The sequence below is a fragment of the Grus americana genome, chromosome 14, assembly GCF_028858705.1.
Source record: "Grus americana isolate bGruAme1 chromosome 14, bGruAme1.mat, whole genome shotgun sequence".
Classification (NCBI taxonomy): Eukaryota; Metazoa; Chordata; class Aves; order Gruiformes; family Gruidae; genus Grus; species Grus americana.
The window spans coordinates 2,571,602-2,591,572 of NC_072865.1; the positions used below are offsets into that span (position 1 = coordinate 2,571,602).

The window sequence follows — 19,971 nt, forward strand, 5'->3', positions numbered from 1 at the left end:
TTTGGATGCAAAGATGAGAAATAATCCACCTAAATGCTGTTGAAACTGTTAATAGATACATGAGATTCGTTTGAAAAAATATATAGAAAAATCAAAACATTCAGAGTTATAGTATATGCATGAATATATCATAAAATGATATAAAATATAATGTGGAGCAGGGATGTTTTGCTGAGCAGTTGTTGTACTGAGATGTGTGTTTATATTAGGTCAATAAAGATGCTCTGTTGGCTGCATCTGCAGATACAGTAGCCAATTGATCTAATGCAGTTTCTAAAGGCTTTCTATACAGGTGATGTCATCCTTTTAGCTCGGTTCCCCTCCCACTCTCTTTCCTCCTTATTAGATATTTCATCTTGCTGCGGAGCATCCAATCGATGGGAGCTTCTCCTGAGGGAGCTGCTGAGAAGCAAGCAAAGATAGTAAGGAATTAGGACTCCAGCAGTCAGTCTTGCTGTAGCCATGGACGTACTGTTTTGTTGTGCATTACAGAAATGTTTTAATTGGAAAAGCTAGGCGTGGATTAACCGTGGTATCTGACTGATGCATTAGAATACTAAGCAACACTGCAGAGTTGTAAACTGCATTAAAAAGAGAAGGAGGGGGGGCAAAAGAGGAAAGGGTTTGTATTGCAGAGGCTTTTAATGCATTCCACAGTGCAAACCTGTTAGAGCATATATCCTGGAGCTACAATCCGGACACTAATTCAATTTTTGCAGTTATGATGGACAAGAGTATAAAGAAGAAACTTTGATATCCAGGGTGTGGGATTCCTGAATCGCCTAAGATGCTGAAGAACCTTTGCAAAATTTCATCTACAATGTGAAAGTGAAGTTTCTGAAAAGTGGACCCGAAGATAAGCCACTCGTAAATGCATTTTAGTGAAGAGAAAAAAGGAATTTGAAGAATTCATATCTCACCTTTTAATGTATTGTTGCTTTAACCTGCAGTTCTAATCCATTTCAGAATTAATTCAATTTTAGCAGCACTTTTTGGGTCCAAGCCTCTCGCCTGGGGGAACGTATGGATATTTGTATTTGAAAAGCTAGGAAACATTTTGATTTGAATTTATGTGCTTGTTAAAACTGGAACATTTTTATAGGAATAGCTGCTGCTGCTGCTGCTAACTCACTGCAATACTGAGAACCACTCAGATATAGTGGAAGCTGTAATCGAATTCAGCGTGAAATCCAAGCCTGAGAAGTTGCATACATGTACATTTGCTGCTTTGGTTTATGATTTTTAAAGAGAATCCAGAGGGGATTTTACTCCATATTTTAGTTCTGTGGCTTTTATTTCAAAAAGGAAACTTTTTTCCCCAGCCTAAGAAATGGCTTTTCTTGTTCGATGTTATGCCAACTGCCTGCAGCCGTGGGCCTCCAAAGTAAGTAAGATTTTGTCTGTGCTGCATTTCTCTGACATGTATTGGCAACCGTGGGGCGATTTGAATGTTCGCTTCTCAAACCCTGAGTGCTGCTCGGCTGAGATGCTGGACTCCTGGCTGTGCATGGGCTGTTCGTGTGGAATCATTTCTTAAACGGGAAAGGGGGACCTTGAAATCTTGGAATTTGTTTTATATACGAATAGCTTGTAAATTAACAGGAAGTATAAAAAAATGCCGTTTGCTCATGAAATGTGTAAAGCTTGTCTTTTAGCCTATTAATATATGGAGCAAGTATTACTGAAGTGTAACATTTTTATGACTGCTTGCATGTATTGCTAACTTGAAAATACTGGTATACAAACCCACTGATGTTTTGATTTTCAAGCTGTATGAAGCTGTACTGCTTGTTTCCTTTGTGCAGCATTGTGGAATTGCTTAATTATTTAGCTGAACTATGTAATTAGCTTTAAAGGACACAAATTATTTTGTGTGTCTAAAGATGCAGTATTTTTGTGAAACTGGGGAGGGAAGGGTGTTTCTTTCAAAGGAGGGAATGAAATCTAGAACATTCGAGCAAACCCACCTATTGAGAGAAAATCCTTTAAAGAAATTACAAAATAAGGTATTTGTCAGACCCTTACTATTTGGTGTGCTCGGTCAGAAAATTAGCCGAGTTGCTGGTATTTTATTAATGCTACTGCCAAGTAGTCGTCACCTAAGACATGGGAATTGCCTTAGAAACCTGAGGCCGGGCATATATTCAGTATTATTTAGTACAATTTTGGATTTATATTGCGGCTCATACAGGCCAGAATAAAGATTGTGCAACTTTCTTGCGTGTGAGAGCTGGCAGGGTTTGAAGGCAGTGGGCAAAACCCTTGTGCTCTTGACATCAGGAGATACAGCATTGACTTCAGAGCAAGAAATTTGCTCTTGACTTTGGTCCCCACAAGTTTAGACTCTCAGTGACATGGTGGTGCGGAGAGGCACAGGGGAGAAACACAGCAGGGTGTGTGGAGTCCGTGTGCAGGATGGTTTTCCCTCTTTGGTTTTTATGTCTGATGAAATGTAAGTGGAGGCTCACAGTGTCTGGGGGCAAAAACGCTGGGCTTCAGGGTTTCCGTATGCAGTTGCCAGCATCAGTGTGTAAATACACGGGTGTACGTGTGGCCAAATTTTGGCTGTTTCATGTGTGCTGAGTCCACCCCCTCATCGGGTGAAGCGATGCTGCCGGTACTCCTTGCCTCGCAGGGCAGATGGGCTCTGTGTGCTCAACCAGGTAATTGCGGCTCCTCACCTTGGAGTTCCTGCTGGTTCCTGTCCTCATCCGTGTCTCCAGTATACATGTAGGCCCCTTCGCTTTTTACCCTTCCTACTCTCTAGACCTTACGTAGGAAAGGATCCATTTACTTAAGCTTGGCTTACCTGCACCATCCTTATTAAGGAGGGCTGAACGTGTAATATTCCTTAAAAACTGGGAATGCTTAGTCACGTTGGTACTTCAGCTGAGATTGCTCTTTCCGTAGAGTTTGGGCCAAAGTGAGAAACCACAAACAAGAAACCCTGTGCTCAAATCAGGGTTTGGCGGAAGTGAAATAATAATATTAAAAAAAATGGTAAAGGCTTTTGGCCCCCTGCGGATGATACCCAGCAGATTGCTGCCGTGCCAGTCAAGCCATTTATTCACTCATTTACTGTTCATAAATGAAATGGTGTAAAATGTAAAATGTTCTGGAGGGGGAGGTTTTGCTTTTTCTTTCTTTTCTTTTCTTTTTTTTTTAAATGGCGGAGGAGAACCGATTCACTGGTTTTGCATTCCAATCCATAGCTAAAAGTTCTTTGTCTTTAAAGCCACAAAAGAAAAAGCACCTGTAGCCCCCTTCTGCAAACCCCCGCAAAGCCCCCCAAAACTCCTGCAACCCCCCCAAACTTTTTGACTAATCTGTTCATGATGTTCTGCAACTCTGAAGAGAAATGTGCATAGGGTTAAACACGCTGAGCTGAATTATATCTGAGTTTGTTCCATTTTATACCACAAATCTGTCTCTGACAGGTGTTTTATAATAATATATATTATGGAAAAATAACTGATGTCAGAATTTTAAATATGCAAGTTTATAACTTTTAACTTGAAAATGTCAAGGATTTTATGATACTGTTTTGAAACCAGAGCCATTTCTTGCCATAAAGCAGTAGACATCTGATTTTTTCATTTGCTTTCTCAGTGATTAAATTCAAAATTTCTTAGATTTACATAGATACTTGTCCCAGAATTTTTTTTTAATTAGTTGCTTTTAAACTGGTGTAGGACAACAGTCTGAAAATGGGCTGTTGACTCAGTTGTGATTACAGCGGTTCTGAATGTGACAGTGCAATGAGACATCCATTTAATCGGAGCAAAATGAAGTCATATTTCAGATGACTAATCAGAAAGGTAAGCTTTTGTGAAGGTACGTAAAGGAGAATCCTTCTGAAGGTTAACCTTACCCAGAGGAGGTTCACTTGTGCGGCTGGGGAGTTACCCGCAGGAGAAGCTCCAGCTTTAGGAGCTCTGTCACCACCTGGAAGATACTCTCTGAGTAGAAGGGGTGTCCGCAGCGGTTTGCATGGCACGCACCCAGAAACTCCGTTGCTTTTGCCTTCCGAAAGTAAAAGTAGGCATCTGTAAAGTAATCATCGCAATCTATTTTCCTGCAGAAAGAGCTGCTGAAAGGAGGATAGACAGAGAGAGAACCCCGAGTGTTGTGAATTTCTGCAGGGCACCTGAAGATGAGCTGTAGGAGCCTTTCAGCCCTTCCGTGCTGGCTCCTGTAGAGGTCAACAGCATTTCTCAAGACTATGCTGATACTTGGAAATGTGTCCAAGAGGAATCACCATCACCTTTGCAGGAAGATGATGGTTGTTCCTCTGTCAGTTGAGGTATCAGCACCGGGGCAGAAGCCCGAGTCAGAAGCACATCAGAAGTGGTCTCTGCCCTGGGGACTGTTCGCTTTCTGGAATGATAGACTGTAGAAGATGAGATAAATAGATACAGGCATCCTCAAGCAAACAGGGTGAATATGATAAGCAGCAAGCAGTATGGAAAACAGTGATCAAAGCAGTCTCAGCTGTCAGGCCACTGGCACGCTGGAGGAAGATGAAGGAAGGTAGAGGCCTTTGCATCGGTCTTGTGGAGATCTGCTTCCACGGACTGACTGTATTAGTGAGGACAAGAGGCATTCAACTTCTATTAAACTAAATTCCTCTGATATCAATGCAACATTTTAAGGCAAAAAAAATTTAAATATTTCTGGTGTATCTCAGCAAGTTTCCAATCGTCTTTGTAATTCCGATCATAACTTTCTCAGTGTCTGTTAAATTGCCTGTAATGCACTTTGTGGTATTAGAGTCTTAAACATAGATGTGTTACGAAGTCACTATGAAAGAGAGCTCTAAACGTAACGATAGACGTACGCGGTTCTCCTGTAATAGAAATTTTACGCACATCCTAACAATTTCCCAACCCTGGAATTCATACACAGTTGCCCTATTTGTTTAGCAGGAGGGTCTGATGGGGGAAATACGGAATGATTGGATAATGTATCTATAGAGGATATTTAAAAAGAGATGCTTTTTGAGATAATGTGCTTTTTATAGAAAATAAGGTTTTTTGAATTAACATCTAAGCTTCTAAAATGTTTGTTCCTGAAGGAAAACAGTTTCATTTAAGATCCCAGGTGCATGTTAAACTTGTCTTGTGACAGTAGACAGTAATTTATTTTCTCTAGGCTTCTGTGTTCTTCTCTTTCTGCTGTTTAGATAAAATCTAATAATGCTAAGCATAATAACAAGGTACATTTGCTCTGTAAAAGTTTGTGTTTGGGTTAAAGCAGAACACTTGGAGTCATTTTTCAGTCCCATTCCTATTTCTGCTGTTGTCTCACAGGGACATGATGCAAGTTTTAGTTATCTGTAACTAAAATCAGTGTAACACCATCTTCTGATTCCAAGGGGCATCGATTTGATCTCCAGGATCTTGAGTTGAAACCTTCATGCAATTAAAGATTATTTTCAGCTCTTCAGAAGAAAAACAGAGCTGGGATAGTGTGTCCTTGATTTGATTGGATGTCGTCCTTGTCTTTGCTAATGCACTTATATGGAACATAGCCCTGGCAGTATGAATTTTAAATGTTTTCAGTGCAAATAGAGTAACTGATCCTTTGCTTTCTTTTTTCAGTCGATTTTGACAGCGTCTTTCTCTTCCTCTTGGCTTTGCCTCTCCCACCAATCTTTCTCTGCCCATGCCTGTAGCTTCCAGTCCAACTTTCTGCGGTGCGGAGCACCCGTCATCACTCAGAGTGGGACCTGTGGGCGCTCATCACCCGAGTGTGCGAGTTGTGTGCAGGCAGAGGCAGCGGGGAATTGCCCTGCAAGCTCCTCTCTTCTGGTTCCAGATCGTTCTTCCCTCTTATGATCGTCGCTTTGCATGATTTAGCTCTCTTTTGAATTTAAGGAGTTTCAGACAGCTCCTCAGAGTATTTATGGTCTCTCCTAGTCCATATGTTTGGATCCCTTTCTTCTCCATCCCCGGCAGCAGCAGGATTGCCCTGTTTCTTCATCTTAAGTGATTTGTAGGAGCACAGCCCCTTGGTTACTCAATACTCTTATCCCTGAGCGCTTGGAGAGTGAGTGCTTGGACCAACGAATGCCGTTTTTCCTGACACTCAGTTAAAAGTGTAACTCTGTTTTTTATAACAACTTGCGTGAAACTTTCTGTAAAACTTTTCAAATTACCTTTTTGCTTGATAATTTATTAAGATAAAACTGGTTTAATATGAGCTATGTGGCCATTTACTCTAGAAAGCTTGGATTTTCTTATACTCCAGTATATAACATGTTAAATACAAGTACACATTGTACTACTTTTCGACAGAAAAAGCCTTTTCCTGAAGTATTGTTTTTATCGGAAATTGGCTCTTAATATGCAAATAAACACCTATCTGTTCATTTATTCCCTCCTAGACTTTGTTTGTTTTAAACTTGCTCTGTTACAATTCTGCTTGCAGCTCCACCCGAGTTCAGGACCACCCTGTTTTGCTCCACTCGCTTCCATGAATGCATTTCTTTATGAATACAGAAAGAAAACGCAGATGGAAGATTGGGGCTTCTTTGTATTTCTTTTGCACATACAGGATCTGAGAGCCTCATTACATGGCTGTTTGCTGAGAAGTAATACGTTGCTCCCTGCGCCCTCGCAGCCCTGCTAGGTGCATCCCCAGAGCCGATTGTCACCTGCGTGTCATTACTGTGAAGTTAAGGTTGTAGCAGCCTGAGGATGTGTGAAGAGAGACCATCATCACCGCTGTATTTTACCAATCAGTGTGTATAAGAGTTTATAAATTATTCAGCTGAGATGAAACTCGATGTAGATTTGGAATTTCATGTGCCCTGCAGTATTGTCTCAGGATGAGAGCTCCCCAAACGTCGGGCTGCTGTCGCCTGCACGGCTGCTGGAGTTTTAATGACTTGTGAAACTTGGGCTTCTTATGGAACTTAGAGCATCACTAGCTGCTGTTTGTTTTCCACTGTAATTATTTAGACAAGGCTACTTTTAGTCTTGTAATGCATTAGTTTTCAGTGGCGAGAACAAACAGTAAATTTTGAATGCTGGCACTGAAAATAAGTCTTTTTGAACATTCCTGTTATGTTTTCGTAATAACAAAACCCAATTCTTGATATTTAAAAACTGTTACACTGTGAATGGACCAGAGAAGAGTTGATCTGTATTAGCTGATGGTTGTGAAAAATGCAACTTGTGTTTACGTGTTGGATATTCCCGGTATTATGGAGCTCTCATCAATATTGGTACGTTTTTTCACAGGTGAATTTTCACAGCTGAAGTCCCCACTTCTTCTCCAAAGCAGAGATATTTGCGTGTCAGACGCTTAGCATTATCGTGAGTTGAGGCATAGCAGTAATCTATAATTTAGACATATGAAAACCAAATTAAAATTGCATTACATGTGTGGTTTCAGGCGACACCAGAATTTACTTTGAAATTCTGTCCTCGTGTCACCTTATTGTAACTAAGGAAACGTGATACTTCAGAGGATTTTATTTTCTGTGCGCCCTAGCAGCCATGAAGACCAAGAAGCTCTTGGCTGCTGTAGGCGTAGAACAGCCTCTAGGGATTTTTAATTCTTCTAGATGTTTTTGTTGTGGTGGGGTTTTTTTGGGGTGTTTTTTGTAAACCTGGGGTTGTTGTAGGAAAGTTATAAGGACAGTTTTCAGGGCACTTGCGAGGCTGTTGTGAATGGTATCAACTTGGTCCTTATTTCTTTGAGATTCATATCTGTAGTACTAATAATAACTGGAGTGTGTATGGTAGCTTATGAATTGAAACAAATTTTGAAATAAATATTGTCAGCAAGCCCATCTTCTGTACGTTTTAGAAAGGAAAGTGATCTGAAGTCTGTGTAGTTGGGTAGGCACCGCTTTTCTTTGCATCATGTTGTTGAAGTTACAGGATTTTATCTGAACCTGTTGGGAAAATATTTGATCCGTCAGTTGGCTTTAAAAACAGCAGAAAAAGACATCATTGCTCTTTAAAAATCTGAAGAAATCTCTTCTGTGCCACTGGTGGAACATCTGTGGTCTTTAAGGAGGAAATGTGTGTGTTTGCATTAAGTTAGTTGAGGACTGATGTCAGCATGGGTAATTCGGCTGGGCTCATCTTACCCTCTCAGTGGAGACCTAAGTGGCCTCTTTGTGTATCTCAGAGGAGCAACTTTCTCCTCTCCCATTAACACAGCTCTAAGTGTATTTTAAACATTTTTAAACTGGAGCAGAATTGTAGCTCGTATGTAAAAGGTGAACTTAAACCAGAGTTGATTTATATAAATCCTTGGGAAAAAGGCTAATGGAAATGTTGCAGAAGAGAACTCCACTTGGTTTTGGTGGTTTCTCATTATATTCTGGGAGTAAAATAGGAGATGATTAAAATAACTTATTTACTGATGCCAAGAAAAAAGTCTGAGAGTTTTGCTTGTGGGGGTTTTTTGTTTGGGTTTTGTTGGGTGTTTTTTTTTTTTTTCCATAGATGGAATAAATTAAATGGATGAGAGCAAAAAGTGGGATATGAAAGGTTTGTTTGGTGCGAGATGGACTGCATGTCAGTGGGAGTAAGCACCACTGCTCTTGTTTCAGTAGGTTGTAGAAAGAAAAAATAGAACTAATTAAAGAATTTAGTTATCTTTTGAGAATGAACAAGCTGATGATGGAGTCGCAGGCACATAGACCATCAAACCAACTGGCAAATAAGAAGTTAGAATGCAGAGCTTGCCCAAGCTGGAGGCCAAGTGAAGCAGCAGTGGCTGTGAAGCTAGCAACACATCTGTACTGGTGGAAACAGGAGTCCAAAGTAGCACCGTTGTGCTGAGCAGGGTTGGCCAGCTGCTTCTTGACACTTGGTACAGATCAAGGAAAGCTAAATGCCCATTTGGAGGTTATTTTTTTTTTTTTTTTTTTCTACATTGAGCCTTTTGAACACGGTAGTCTTTGACCATGAAGCATTTAAAATAATCAGCTATGGATTGTGACAACTGCACTGCCAGGCTGGGCATGCTGCCTGGGACGCGCTCCAGAGGGCCAGGACCGCTAATGGCATAATGTGTTGGAGCGCTTGCTGGCGTCTGGAGTCAAGGTGTTCTTGAATGAGCCGTGTAGGAAACCCATCCCACCCTCTGGCCGCTCAGACAAAGCTTTCCTCTGCTGTGGAAGTGGTTTGCTTTATAGGAAATCACGAAGGTATTGGGGATGTACGTGGAACTGCAGAGTAAAGGGGGAAAACCTCCCAGCAGGGCTGCTGAAAAATGGGAGATCCAAAGACTGAAAGTGCAAATGGGAATTAAAAGGAAGAAATTTGGACAGAACTATTTCATTCGAGTATTAACTGTATGAAGGATTTTGAATTGATGGTATCAAAAAGGCCGATGAAGGGGAATGGAAGGATATAGTCCCTGAAAAGGAGAGGGGGGGTGGCAGAGGGTTCAGAGGACTGTGGTCCTGGTCAGCTCTCTGATCGTGGTCTTTTTAGGTTGGCAGTTTTGTTTAATTTCATATTTTAAAACTGAAGGCAAAGAAGGTTTTCTAACTGGCTGTTTGTAACAGTCTAAACTTTCTGTATCAGCTGCAAAAGGAAAACTGCTACCCTTAAACCACTTGGGTGCGATGGGGCTGAGCGGTTCCTAAAGCTCCGAGGTTACCAAGAGTCATCACAGTTATCGCTCCGAGGGTGTGTTAGTGGCTTCCAGTGGAAAACAGGGAAAACCTCTTAATGAAAAACCTCAAGCAATAAACAAAATAACAAATATATGTGCCTTAAAATTGGGATTGTTAGGCATGGAGTTTGAGAGCTGTTTTTAGCGGTGGACTGGGCAGTTGCTGTAGCCGTGCACGGTGGTTTTTAGGGTGACAGAGCAGACGTCTGTGTGCAGCGACACTGCGGGGCTGTGCTATGCTTGTCCTGGGGTGTTTCGTGGAAATAAACCCTGCGTTGTTTCTGAATATTATTCTTACTGGCAACGTTTCAGGGAACTTCAGAAAAGCAAATAAGGTATAAGGTTACTGACAAATCTGTAAAACCAAGGACAGACAGAAAATCTGCTTACACAGCCTATAAAAGGACAGACTGTTCCCTCAGAGGCTGATGCTTCTTCTGTGTCCAGACTAGATCGATCGGTTGTAAACATCCATACGGGGGCCTAGGAAAACTGATGAAAAACTTTGCTATCAAGGAGTATCAAATGAAGAACGAGGCAAAACTTTTGCTTCCTTATTGCCCATTTTCTTTCCATTAATTTGAATTTGTAATGGACACTATACACCAGGAGAATTATGCGGACTGTGCTTCCTTTAGTAATTTGGTTTCTGATGATGAGTCCTTTGGTCAGTGCCCTCGTTGCAGGATGTTTCTGAATGCGTTTAATAAATGTGCCATTTCCTGCAGGTTGAAACATAATGGTGAAAGCTTCTTTTGCACATAGGAAAAGATAATTCTTAAGTCTTCTGTCCATCTGTCAAGAGTATTTTGCAAATTCCTGTTGTCTCTGCCTTTTCAGCATGTGTTTCTCGGGTATCCAAACTCTACCCAGAAACACTGATACTTATTTTCAAAACTTGTGGCGCGGAGGCACAGATGTGGCTTTTCTGTAGGGGAAAGGTACCAGCAAATCCAAAAGTCAGTCACATAGGAAATACAGTGCGAGGAGCGTGGTCCCTGTGCCGAAAGAGGTTCTTCTCATTCCTTTTCCTGGAAAGAATGGGGAATAGAAAGGCAAAAGTCTCACTTTAGCCCTCCTACGACATCACTTATGACTCGTGTGGTTGCCCTTCTCTCTATAGAAACGCTGCAATGACTTTTCTATAGCCTTAATTTTTAGCAAAACCTTCCTAGGGAGCGCGTAAAGGAAAGATGTCCTCAGGCTAACAATCATTTTTAGTGTGCTTCTCAAAAGAGTTTATTGGTGGTCATCTCGTCAAAGACCACGTAATTTGCTCTGTTGTACAGGGCATGTGCAATCTTAAAAATTTGTTATACCAAAATTAGCTTTTAATTTAATTCCCGAGTATTCTGTGTGACTTCACTGCTGAGAGTAAATGGTGTTTACGTAGGAAGTAAATGTCACTGCAGACGCACTCTACTTGGGCCTGTGGAATGGTCTGTTAGCTTGTGAGATACACCATGTATCAGAATTTATACTCCAATTAATTTCAAAATTACAGACATAAGACTTGGAAAAAGTTGACAATTTCTTGTATAACATGTGTTGCCATAGGTGTAGATAGAAATACTACTGCAAAGCTAAATTAAGGATTAATTTAGAAAATGACTGTTAGTTGGGAAGTCTCTGTTCAGACATGCATCCCAGTAGCACGGCAGTTTTTGTTGTCTTACCTGCATCTTTGGTTATCAGACACCTCAAACTGGATGTCTTGAAAACTGGATACTTTCAGATGAGATCGAGTGAGATGCAGTTCAGTCTACTGCACTGGATAGCTCGAAGACTATGTGTGGAAGTTCAGTGTAGTCGTAATTGTTGCAAAGTGTTTTGTGGCTATGGAGGAAAAGTACTGTCCCACTGTAAATTTGGGGTGGTTTTGGTGATGGAAATGTAGTGAAGTAATAAAACTTGAAGAATGTTACCTTCCTCTTATCTAAGAGGAAATGAGCAGGACATCGGCTGGTTGGTTCACTTCTGATACTCATCAGATGCAGAAAAATGCTGAATAACCCATGAGATTTTGGTAATTGTGCAGCAGCGTCAGTTGTTGGTGTTGGCGCCAACATGGTCCTTCTTGGAAAGGCAGCCTAGATGAGATTGTCTAGCACCCTGTCCAATTGCATCTTGAAAACTTCCAGTGATGGGGACCACATCGCTGGAGAGGTTGTTCCAGTGATTGATTGTTTGTTCTCCCAGTTTAAAAAAAAAAAAAAAGTCAAGATGAAACCTCTCCTGGTGAAACTTGGACTTGTTGCCCCTCGTCTTCTCCATGTGGCTCCTTCTGAAGAAAGAGCCTCTGTCCTCGTTGTAGCTGCCCTTTCAGTACTGGATACTGTGGTGAGGGCCCCATGAGCCTTCTCCATGGAGAAGAGACCTAAGTCCTTCAGTCTTTCCTCATGGGGCAGATTCCCCAGCCCTTTGATTGTCTTTGTGATTCTCCTTTGGACCCTTTTCAGTCTGTCCACCTCCTTTTTTGAATTGTAGGGACCAGAACTGGACACAATACTCCAGGTGTGGCTTGACAAGCTCTGGGTGGGGTGATCACGTCTCTCTCTCTGCTAGTAATGCCCCTGCAGATGCAGCCCCAGATCTGATTTCCCTTCATTGTGTGCAGCGGCACACAAACTTACATTTGGTTTATTGGCCACCAGGACCGCCAGGTCCCTTTCGGCAAGGCTGCTCCAAAGTCGGGCAGATCCCAGCCCGTGCTGGGCTCTTTGGTTGTTCCTCCACAGGCGCAGGACCTTGCACTCATCTTTGTTATAAACTTCGTACGATTCTTGCTAGGGAACCGTCGGGAAACCTTGGCAATCTCTGGGAGAAATCATCATGTCATTGCTCTGCCCTTGTTATCAAACTAGTCTTAGAAATTTGGTAATTCGATATTAAACCAAGATGTCCTGATTGCCTGTTTTAAAAAAATAATAATCAAATCAAATATGTTTTGCAAGTATCTTTCCACTTTTCAACAAGCTCTGGGGAGTGGTTCAGCCAACCCAACCTGCCGCTTCCGGGTATAATCCGGAGTTACTGCTGTCAGCTCTCCTGTTATGCTGTTCCTTGATTCTTCTCCCATTCAGACTGTTTACAATAAAGAAAATAATTTCTTGAAATGTATCACATGTTTTGAATGGTTAATTAGTAAATCAATAATTTTGGAATGCTGGGTGTATAGTTTTTCCTTATTTGACAAATTTACTGGCTGTTAGAGTATAAATTTCTTGTGCCTGAAGTTTATAGCTTTTTTGTCATATTACTTGGTTCTCACCAATTCTTCAGTGGTTCTTTCGTCTTTAACAATTTTTAACTGATAATTGTACCTAACCAAAGAATGTCTATCCTGGTCAGACCAGTGTGGCCCCACACGTGTCCCCTGGTGTCATGCAGAGCACTGAGCAGTTTCCCTGGGACACCTTCGGGCAGTGGTGGATGCTGCAGGGTCTGTGTCTCCTTCTCGTTCCTCCCTCCTCGTTTTGATTCTTTGTCTCCCCCACGGAACCTCTTTGGGTTTCATCTGTTACCCCCGACATCCACTGGTTTCTCCACACCCTTCCCAAGGACCATCCTTTTTTCCAAGGATGCCCAAGGACATATATGAGCAGAGATTCTTCTCTTCCACGCTTCGTTGCTTTTATAACATCCCGTTTGCTGTGTTTTTATGTCCCTCTGCTTCGTCCAGCCGTTCAGAGCAGCAGTGCTGCTCCCAGCTGTGCTGCTCTGGCTCTGCCTCACCGTTCAAACCTATAAATCAGTCTCTTGATGCAATTTGTCTTCTACAGCACGTGAGTGTTCTTTCTGTCCGGATGGGAAAAAAAACCCCACTTGTGTGTCCTGCTCTTCATGTTTGGGGGTTTTTCAGTGTGAGAATTTCTGCGTTGTATTGTGCAATAGGAGAAAGGACAGGTTTGGGGCTTGTAGAGGTTTTCAGAGTTTCTCTGGCTTAGTTGAGTTTTTGGGGTTTCTCTGGTTTAGCAGTGGGAGCGCTGCTGCCGCCTCGTGCTTCAGAGCTGGATGGCTGCTCCGTGCAATCAATGGCAAGAGCCAAGTTCCTGCGGACCTCGTGGAGTCTTCACCTCGTGGGTGTTTTCAGGGTTGCTGTGGGTAGAGTTCAGTATTTTGTGCATGTCACTTTTGTTAACTAACTGTTACTCAGAACCAGCTTTTACACTCTCATGTCTCCTGCCCTCTCCCCAGCGTTGCAGCTTCGTGAGCTGGCCTTGGCTGCGGGATGGGGTGCCCCCGCGTACCGCCTTCAGGAGTCTCACGTACGTTCAACAAAAAGCAGTCCAGGCTGCTGTTGCTTCTGGGTTAGTGTGGCAAGATGGACTGACACTACCATGAGGAAGAGCTTCTAGAGGATTTAGTGTTTTTTTCTTTCCATTTTTCCTATTGCAATTTGCAATATCTCTTCAAAAATTCCCTTGTTGATTCAGGTTTTTTTCGGTGTAATCACCAACTGTATTTTCCTGACTCAGTGGGAGGGCAGAGCTGTAGGTGGCTGTACAGACCGTAACTTCTATTTTCTTAACTTCCTTTCACGTACAGCTCTGAAGCGCAGTATGGCATTTCAGCGGGGGGGTTGGTGCTAACTGTCCCTTTGTTGGGAAAGGTCAGTCACAAGGATGTGCTGGCACCGACGCAGGGACTGGCTGTGCCAGCGTGTCAGATGCACTCGTATGCGAATTCCAGATTATCCCTTCTTGTGGAAAAAGGAAATTGTTTATGGTTTAAAGTGACAAGCAAATAGCCTATTTCTGTGCTGAGTGTTTATCAGAATTTCATGGATGTTCAGAGTTTTCCTGTCTGTGGCTGCTGGGGCACACAGCTAGCCAGCAGATAATGCAGGTATATATGTCTGTGGCTGAAAGCCTCTAACCTGGACGTAGGTGAACGTTGCTATATTGAACTTGTTTCCCAACACGTAGTTTTTCAAGATACAGATGTGATTGTAACAACAGTTTCTAAGTTTCTCCCCCTCCCCCAAAAAATCAGTCAAATCATAAATGAACGTTTTTCACCAATAGTTAAGACAATTTTACATCACTTTCAGCAACTTTGCTACCGCATCCAGCAAGTCCTTCCCGCGTCCGCTGTCACATTGTTACAGAAACACCCTATCCATGTACTGCTGTTTAGCGAGCTCTGAAAGAAAGAACAATCAGTTTGGGTAATAAAAATGACATACAAAAGACAGAAGCTGTGATTTATTTTGGGAGATTGAGTAGAGTGGCAGGCAGCACTTTAAAGGTCACTTGTCTCAAATAAACCTTCTCTCTCTCTCAAATTTAAAGAGATATTGCAGTGGTTCCTTGCCTCTAACCTACATTAAATGTCTTTTACAAGAGCGTATTGCAGAGTCCAGCAGGAGCATCGTACGTGCCCATGTGCTTTATAGGTGATGGAAATGAATGGGAGCGCTGGCAGGGGGAATGAAGATCAGTTGTAAGTGATTAATGAGTTGATAAGAAAAACTCCTTTGGGAGGGCTGGTGGTGCTCTGAGCATGTATATTTGTGAAAAAGGCATACAAAGTACATACACAACTTTTTGTCTTTTGAGAGCCATGTCTTGTTCCAGCATTACTTCTCAACCTAGGTATGTTGAACAGCCTTCGTCATGAGAATCTCAAAATTTAAACTGAATTAGGGAAGAAAAACTGTATGTGGCTCTGTGTGTGTGTGTCTCACTGTCTTTGAGCCAGAATGGGCTGCAATAGCACCAGTTTTTGATAGAGAAGCAGGTATCTCCCCTTGTTCCCTAGGGAAACTCCACCGAATCGGTTCTGCTCTGGGTTCTGCTCATTCTTTTCCTGGAGCTGTTCTGAAAGTTTGAAAATCATTATGAATCTGGATAGCAGGGAGCTTAAATTAAATTTCCTTGTGTCTGTATTACCACAGTCAGTGTGGGAGTTGCTCGTGGACAGAAAGAAATCTGATTGAAACTGAACTCGGAGCTGGTTGTTGGAACAGGGAGATTATAAAGATGGGGAGAGGCTGAGGAGTTTGCAGCAAAACTGTGGCCTTCTTAAGCTGGGGGTAATGAATCTATATGGGTTGATTAGTTCTGTAATTTACTAAATTCCTGGATTTGTCAGTTATGCTGACCTCTGGTGTATCAGTGACTGCCAGCAGCCCTGCCTAGTAATTGCTAGCAAGTGCTGGGTTGCTGCTGGATGTCGTCCTCCCTGGCAAATGACGTGCTGACCTTGCTCGTACGTGCCTTTTCGTGTGGATGATAGCACTGCGGTGTGTTTGCAGAGGAGCCGGCTGACGCGTGAAACTCCGGGGAGCAGAGGAGCGGTGTCACCCTGCGGCACAGGCTGCTCCGGCCGCCCCGGCTGCTTGAACGCTGTAACGGAGGCAGCAGATGGGGAAAGCTGGGGAACGACCTCCATCAGCACCGCGGTCGGCATCGTTGAAATCTCAACGGCTTAACTAATGTCCAAACTGCCGCAGGCTTTAAGGAGGATAACGTAACGCTTTCTGCCTGTGTGCGTGAGGAGCAGTAGATCATGGAATCGTTTAGGTTGGAAAAGATCTTCAAGATCATCGAGTCCAACCGTAAACCTCACGCTGCTGAGTTGGGATAGTGCTTTTCTGTACGTGGCACAAAAACATCTACTGTAGGAAGTATTTGTTTGGATTTAAAAAGTACCCAGCTAGTGCTGCAGACCAGAATTAAATCTCAACTTTCCTGCTTTGCTTTCATACGTTTCTTTATCGGTGTTTAAGAGGTCACGTCTCGGTGTACGTCAGCTCTTCCCGTGCGTGCTGACAGCGAGCGAGCGTGCCTTTTGGTCACTGGATTGAATTTTGTCAGCTGAGCGGTTTGACCTTTTTGCCGTTTTCAAATCCTGAAAATAGATTTTTTTCAGCCTGTAAAACTTTTTGGTGGCTAAACATAGGCTTCAAAGTGTTGTGTTTCCTTTGTATTTGGATCAAGTTCACTATTTTATACCTACTGCTTGGATGTTGGGGTTTTTTATGGGAGTTTGTGAAAGTTAGCAATCTCTTGCTTTTCAAACTTTCTCCTTTTCCAAATACACATGAACATAGATACTAAGTTACGGGTTGGATATTTTATACTTTCTTTTTGTAAGTAAAATATATACAAAACTAGAATAATGTAAATATTAGGATAGTGAAAAATAGTTTTGTAGTCTTTCAGTTCCCAGAGTTACTTTACAAGTAACATGTTCCTCATAACAATTTCGATGGTCAAAATTGTTACATGTGTCAGAGGGGCTCTCAACTTTTTTTTTTCTGGGGATGAGGAAGGTTTGGAGAGACCTTAGAGTTTCAGAAAATACATGAACTAGTGTTTGGTAAAGTGCTTCTCTTGCATGCTCTTCAAAAAATGGACAGAAAAAATGTGATTCCAAATAAAGATCTGATTTCCACCTCGCATAAGTTTAGTCAGTATTTATAAAGTTGATATTGGATCAACAACATTTGTACAATACTGTCTTTTCATTTGTAGGGCTGAATATCTAGTAGCTGACATGACTCTGTGGGATTTTGTTTTACAGAAGAAACGTTTTCATTTTGATTATGATACTTGATGCTGTCAGAGTGGTTTTGGACGACTTTTCTGCATCAGAGCCTTTTTTTAAAGGAATAGTATATAATTCTGTCATTGATAAATGATAAAAGTATATACATTTTATCATTGAATCTATGATTCTGTGATTCTGTGATACAATATTCTTTCCATATAGTTGAGTGTAAATTTAAAAAAAATACTAGAAATACATGTGGCAGAAAATAAATGAGCAGCTGAAGTAAAGGACTGATTATTTTCTAGTATTCCGTGTGTCTCTGATTCTTCAGAAGCCTACTGCTGACTTACTTTTTTCAGTGGAAAGAATATGTTTGTGGGCTTCAATCATGCACTATAATTTGTGTCTTTATACATGTGTTCATTTACAGATAGATGTATAAGATAGAAGTGCTGTTGTACATACCTGTACCAAAATCTGTGAACTCATTTTCTTAAAGAAATTCAAAGCATTTTATGGACCGAGACTTTTGTTTAGATTACATTACTTTTTGTTCTATATTGATGTTTTCTAAAGGTTATTCTTGAACTAAGGCATGAATTGAATTTATAAACAGGAATCCTGCTTCGTACCGGATTGCAACATAAGCTGATATTTAAGCCTGTGGGCTGTTTGGCCAGCAGCATCTATTTGTCCTTACGCACTCTTAATCCTGCTGGTGTCTGTCAGTTAGCTGGAAAGGGGCTGGAGCTTTGTTTTATGGAAAGGTGCATCGTTTTCTCTCAGTCGTGTAAAATCTGAAGGGTGATTGGGCAAGCTAAGTCAAAATTAGCTTGTTCTCAAAATGTATGTCAAGTTACAGGTGGATTATTCAAACGTGTAACAAAAGTTTTATGAATAACTTTGTCTTCAAATCACTCATACTTCCTTTCTTTTTCCTGCCTTTCCCCAAATCCATTTTATTTACAGCTTCCAGCTGATCTTACCAAGATGCATCTCACCGACAATCCTCATCCTCAGGTGACTCACGTCCCTTCAAGCCAGTCAGGATGTAGCATTGCCAGTGATTCTGGGAGCAGCAGCCTGTCCGATATTTATCAGGTAAAATTGCATTTGTTTCTAGTTTTTCCTTCCTTCATGTTAAACATTCCATAAACAAAACCAGTGGCCGTTTATCCAAGACTCGCCCTCTTGATGCTTCTGCATATCCCTGCGTTGCCACCTCCACAGCCACATAGAAGTGAAGCAAAGTCATATTTGATGATTTATGGGATCATTTTCCTTCTTTCTGAACCAGATCAAATTTCATGAAAGCATTCTGGTGTTTCAAATACCTTCCTTGATTATTTGTATTTCCTGTTAATAACAGATGTTCTGTTCTGCAAACAAAAGCGTGGTAATAAACGCACCCTCTGCACCAATTGACTGTTGGTGTTGCTTGCTGAGAATAGAAGTTGACTGAAATCCAGAGATAGCTTTCGTTTGTTTACAGATAATATCCTTAATGAGTTCCCTGTCTCGTTTCAAATTGCAGAGCTAGTTTCATGGGTTTTTTCATTCTGGTTGATGAGGATGCTCATCTTGGGTTTGTCTTGATGAGCAATTCCACAGCTTTTCCACTCTTAAGTTGAAATCTGACTACAATACTGAATATATAGCACCTATTGAGCATGATGTAGGTGTAACTTGATTTTAGACACTTATTCCTTTGCATACTCTCTGGGTACTATTTCTATACACTAAACAGATTAGTGATGCATCTTATTTACAGTACAGTATCGGTAGGTAACATTAAAAATAAAGCATTTAAAGGAAAAATCCTTTTAGACCATTGTCTCTCTGCATTTTTGCCCTATTTAATCTATTACCTTAATTCTTTAGATTTGCTTGCTGCCAGCTAGGTCAGTAGAGTCTTTTCAGAATGCTCTGTGAATTCTCTAACTTCTGAGAGGCAATGCTGGAAGATTTTGTTCTGTGTCTTGGTTTATTTATTTATTTTAATCTTCTGAGTCAACAGAATTGATTTAATTAGAGTCACCAGAACTCGCCTGTGTATTGTACCTTAACATCTCATATATTAGGATGCTGATGGACAGTTTTCCTGACCATCGTCTGCCTGCCTGTCTACCTGAGTAGTTTGGAGAGGTTGCTCTAAGTGAAAAGCACTTAAAATATATTATTGATAAAGAAAATACCGTTCCAGTAATGAGTGAATACTCTATCATGTGTGGTTAGTTGCATTTGAAATGCCTTACGTCTACTCTTCAGAAAATGCCAAAAGAGCATAATTGTTAAACAAATAAGAACTATATAAATAAAAGAAATAACGGAGTAGTGTATTTATATGTATTGTAGCAAATACAGTAGTGAAATTTATTTTTTCTACCCTAAGGAATTATTAATTTATTAATGTGAAAATGACAGCAGAGGGGTGGGGACCTTTCAGGTAGGAATCTCCTTTTCAGTGGTGTTAGCCCATTGGGTTTTGCATCCTGCAGGGAACGTGGCCATGTGTAAATTTTGCTGAGAATTTCTAGCCAAGGCTGTGTCCGAGGCAGATTACCACTGTTAGACTCATCTGAGATCCTCAAAGATAATATTACAGCAATGTAGGATCATAGCTACGGTGTCATTAATCCTGAAAGATAGCATTGGAGAATCAAGCATTTGATAAACTGTGGGTGAAGATAAGATGCTCAACAAGAATATGATGAGGGGAAAAAACCCCAAAACAAACCAACCCTTTGGTGTTTTTTTTCCTTCTTAATTTTTTAGTGAATTTTTATACCTTGTCCTTGTATGCATCATGTGCAACTAGTAACCTGTCAA

General features: G+C 41.3%; 1 protein-coding gene across 7 annotated transcripts in view; it reads left to right on the forward strand.

Moving 5' to 3' along the window:
* The window catches only part of RAPGEF6 (Rap guanine nucleotide exchange factor 6), a 130,887-nt gene that overhangs the window by 63,362 nt on the left and 47,554 nt on the right, over positions 1-19,971 (forward strand). For 6 of the 7 annotated variants that reach the window (XM_054841975.1, XM_054841978.1, XM_054841971.1 and 3 more), the window contains exon 8: positions 18,112-18,243. In XM_054841975.1, coding sequence (XP_054697950.1) covers positions 18,112-18,243 — 132 coding nt within the window. Of the gene's footprint in view, positions 1-719; positions 1,385-18,111; positions 18,244-19,971 lie in introns of those variants that run through there. The other variant, XM_054841976.1, reaches the window with a different exon arrangement.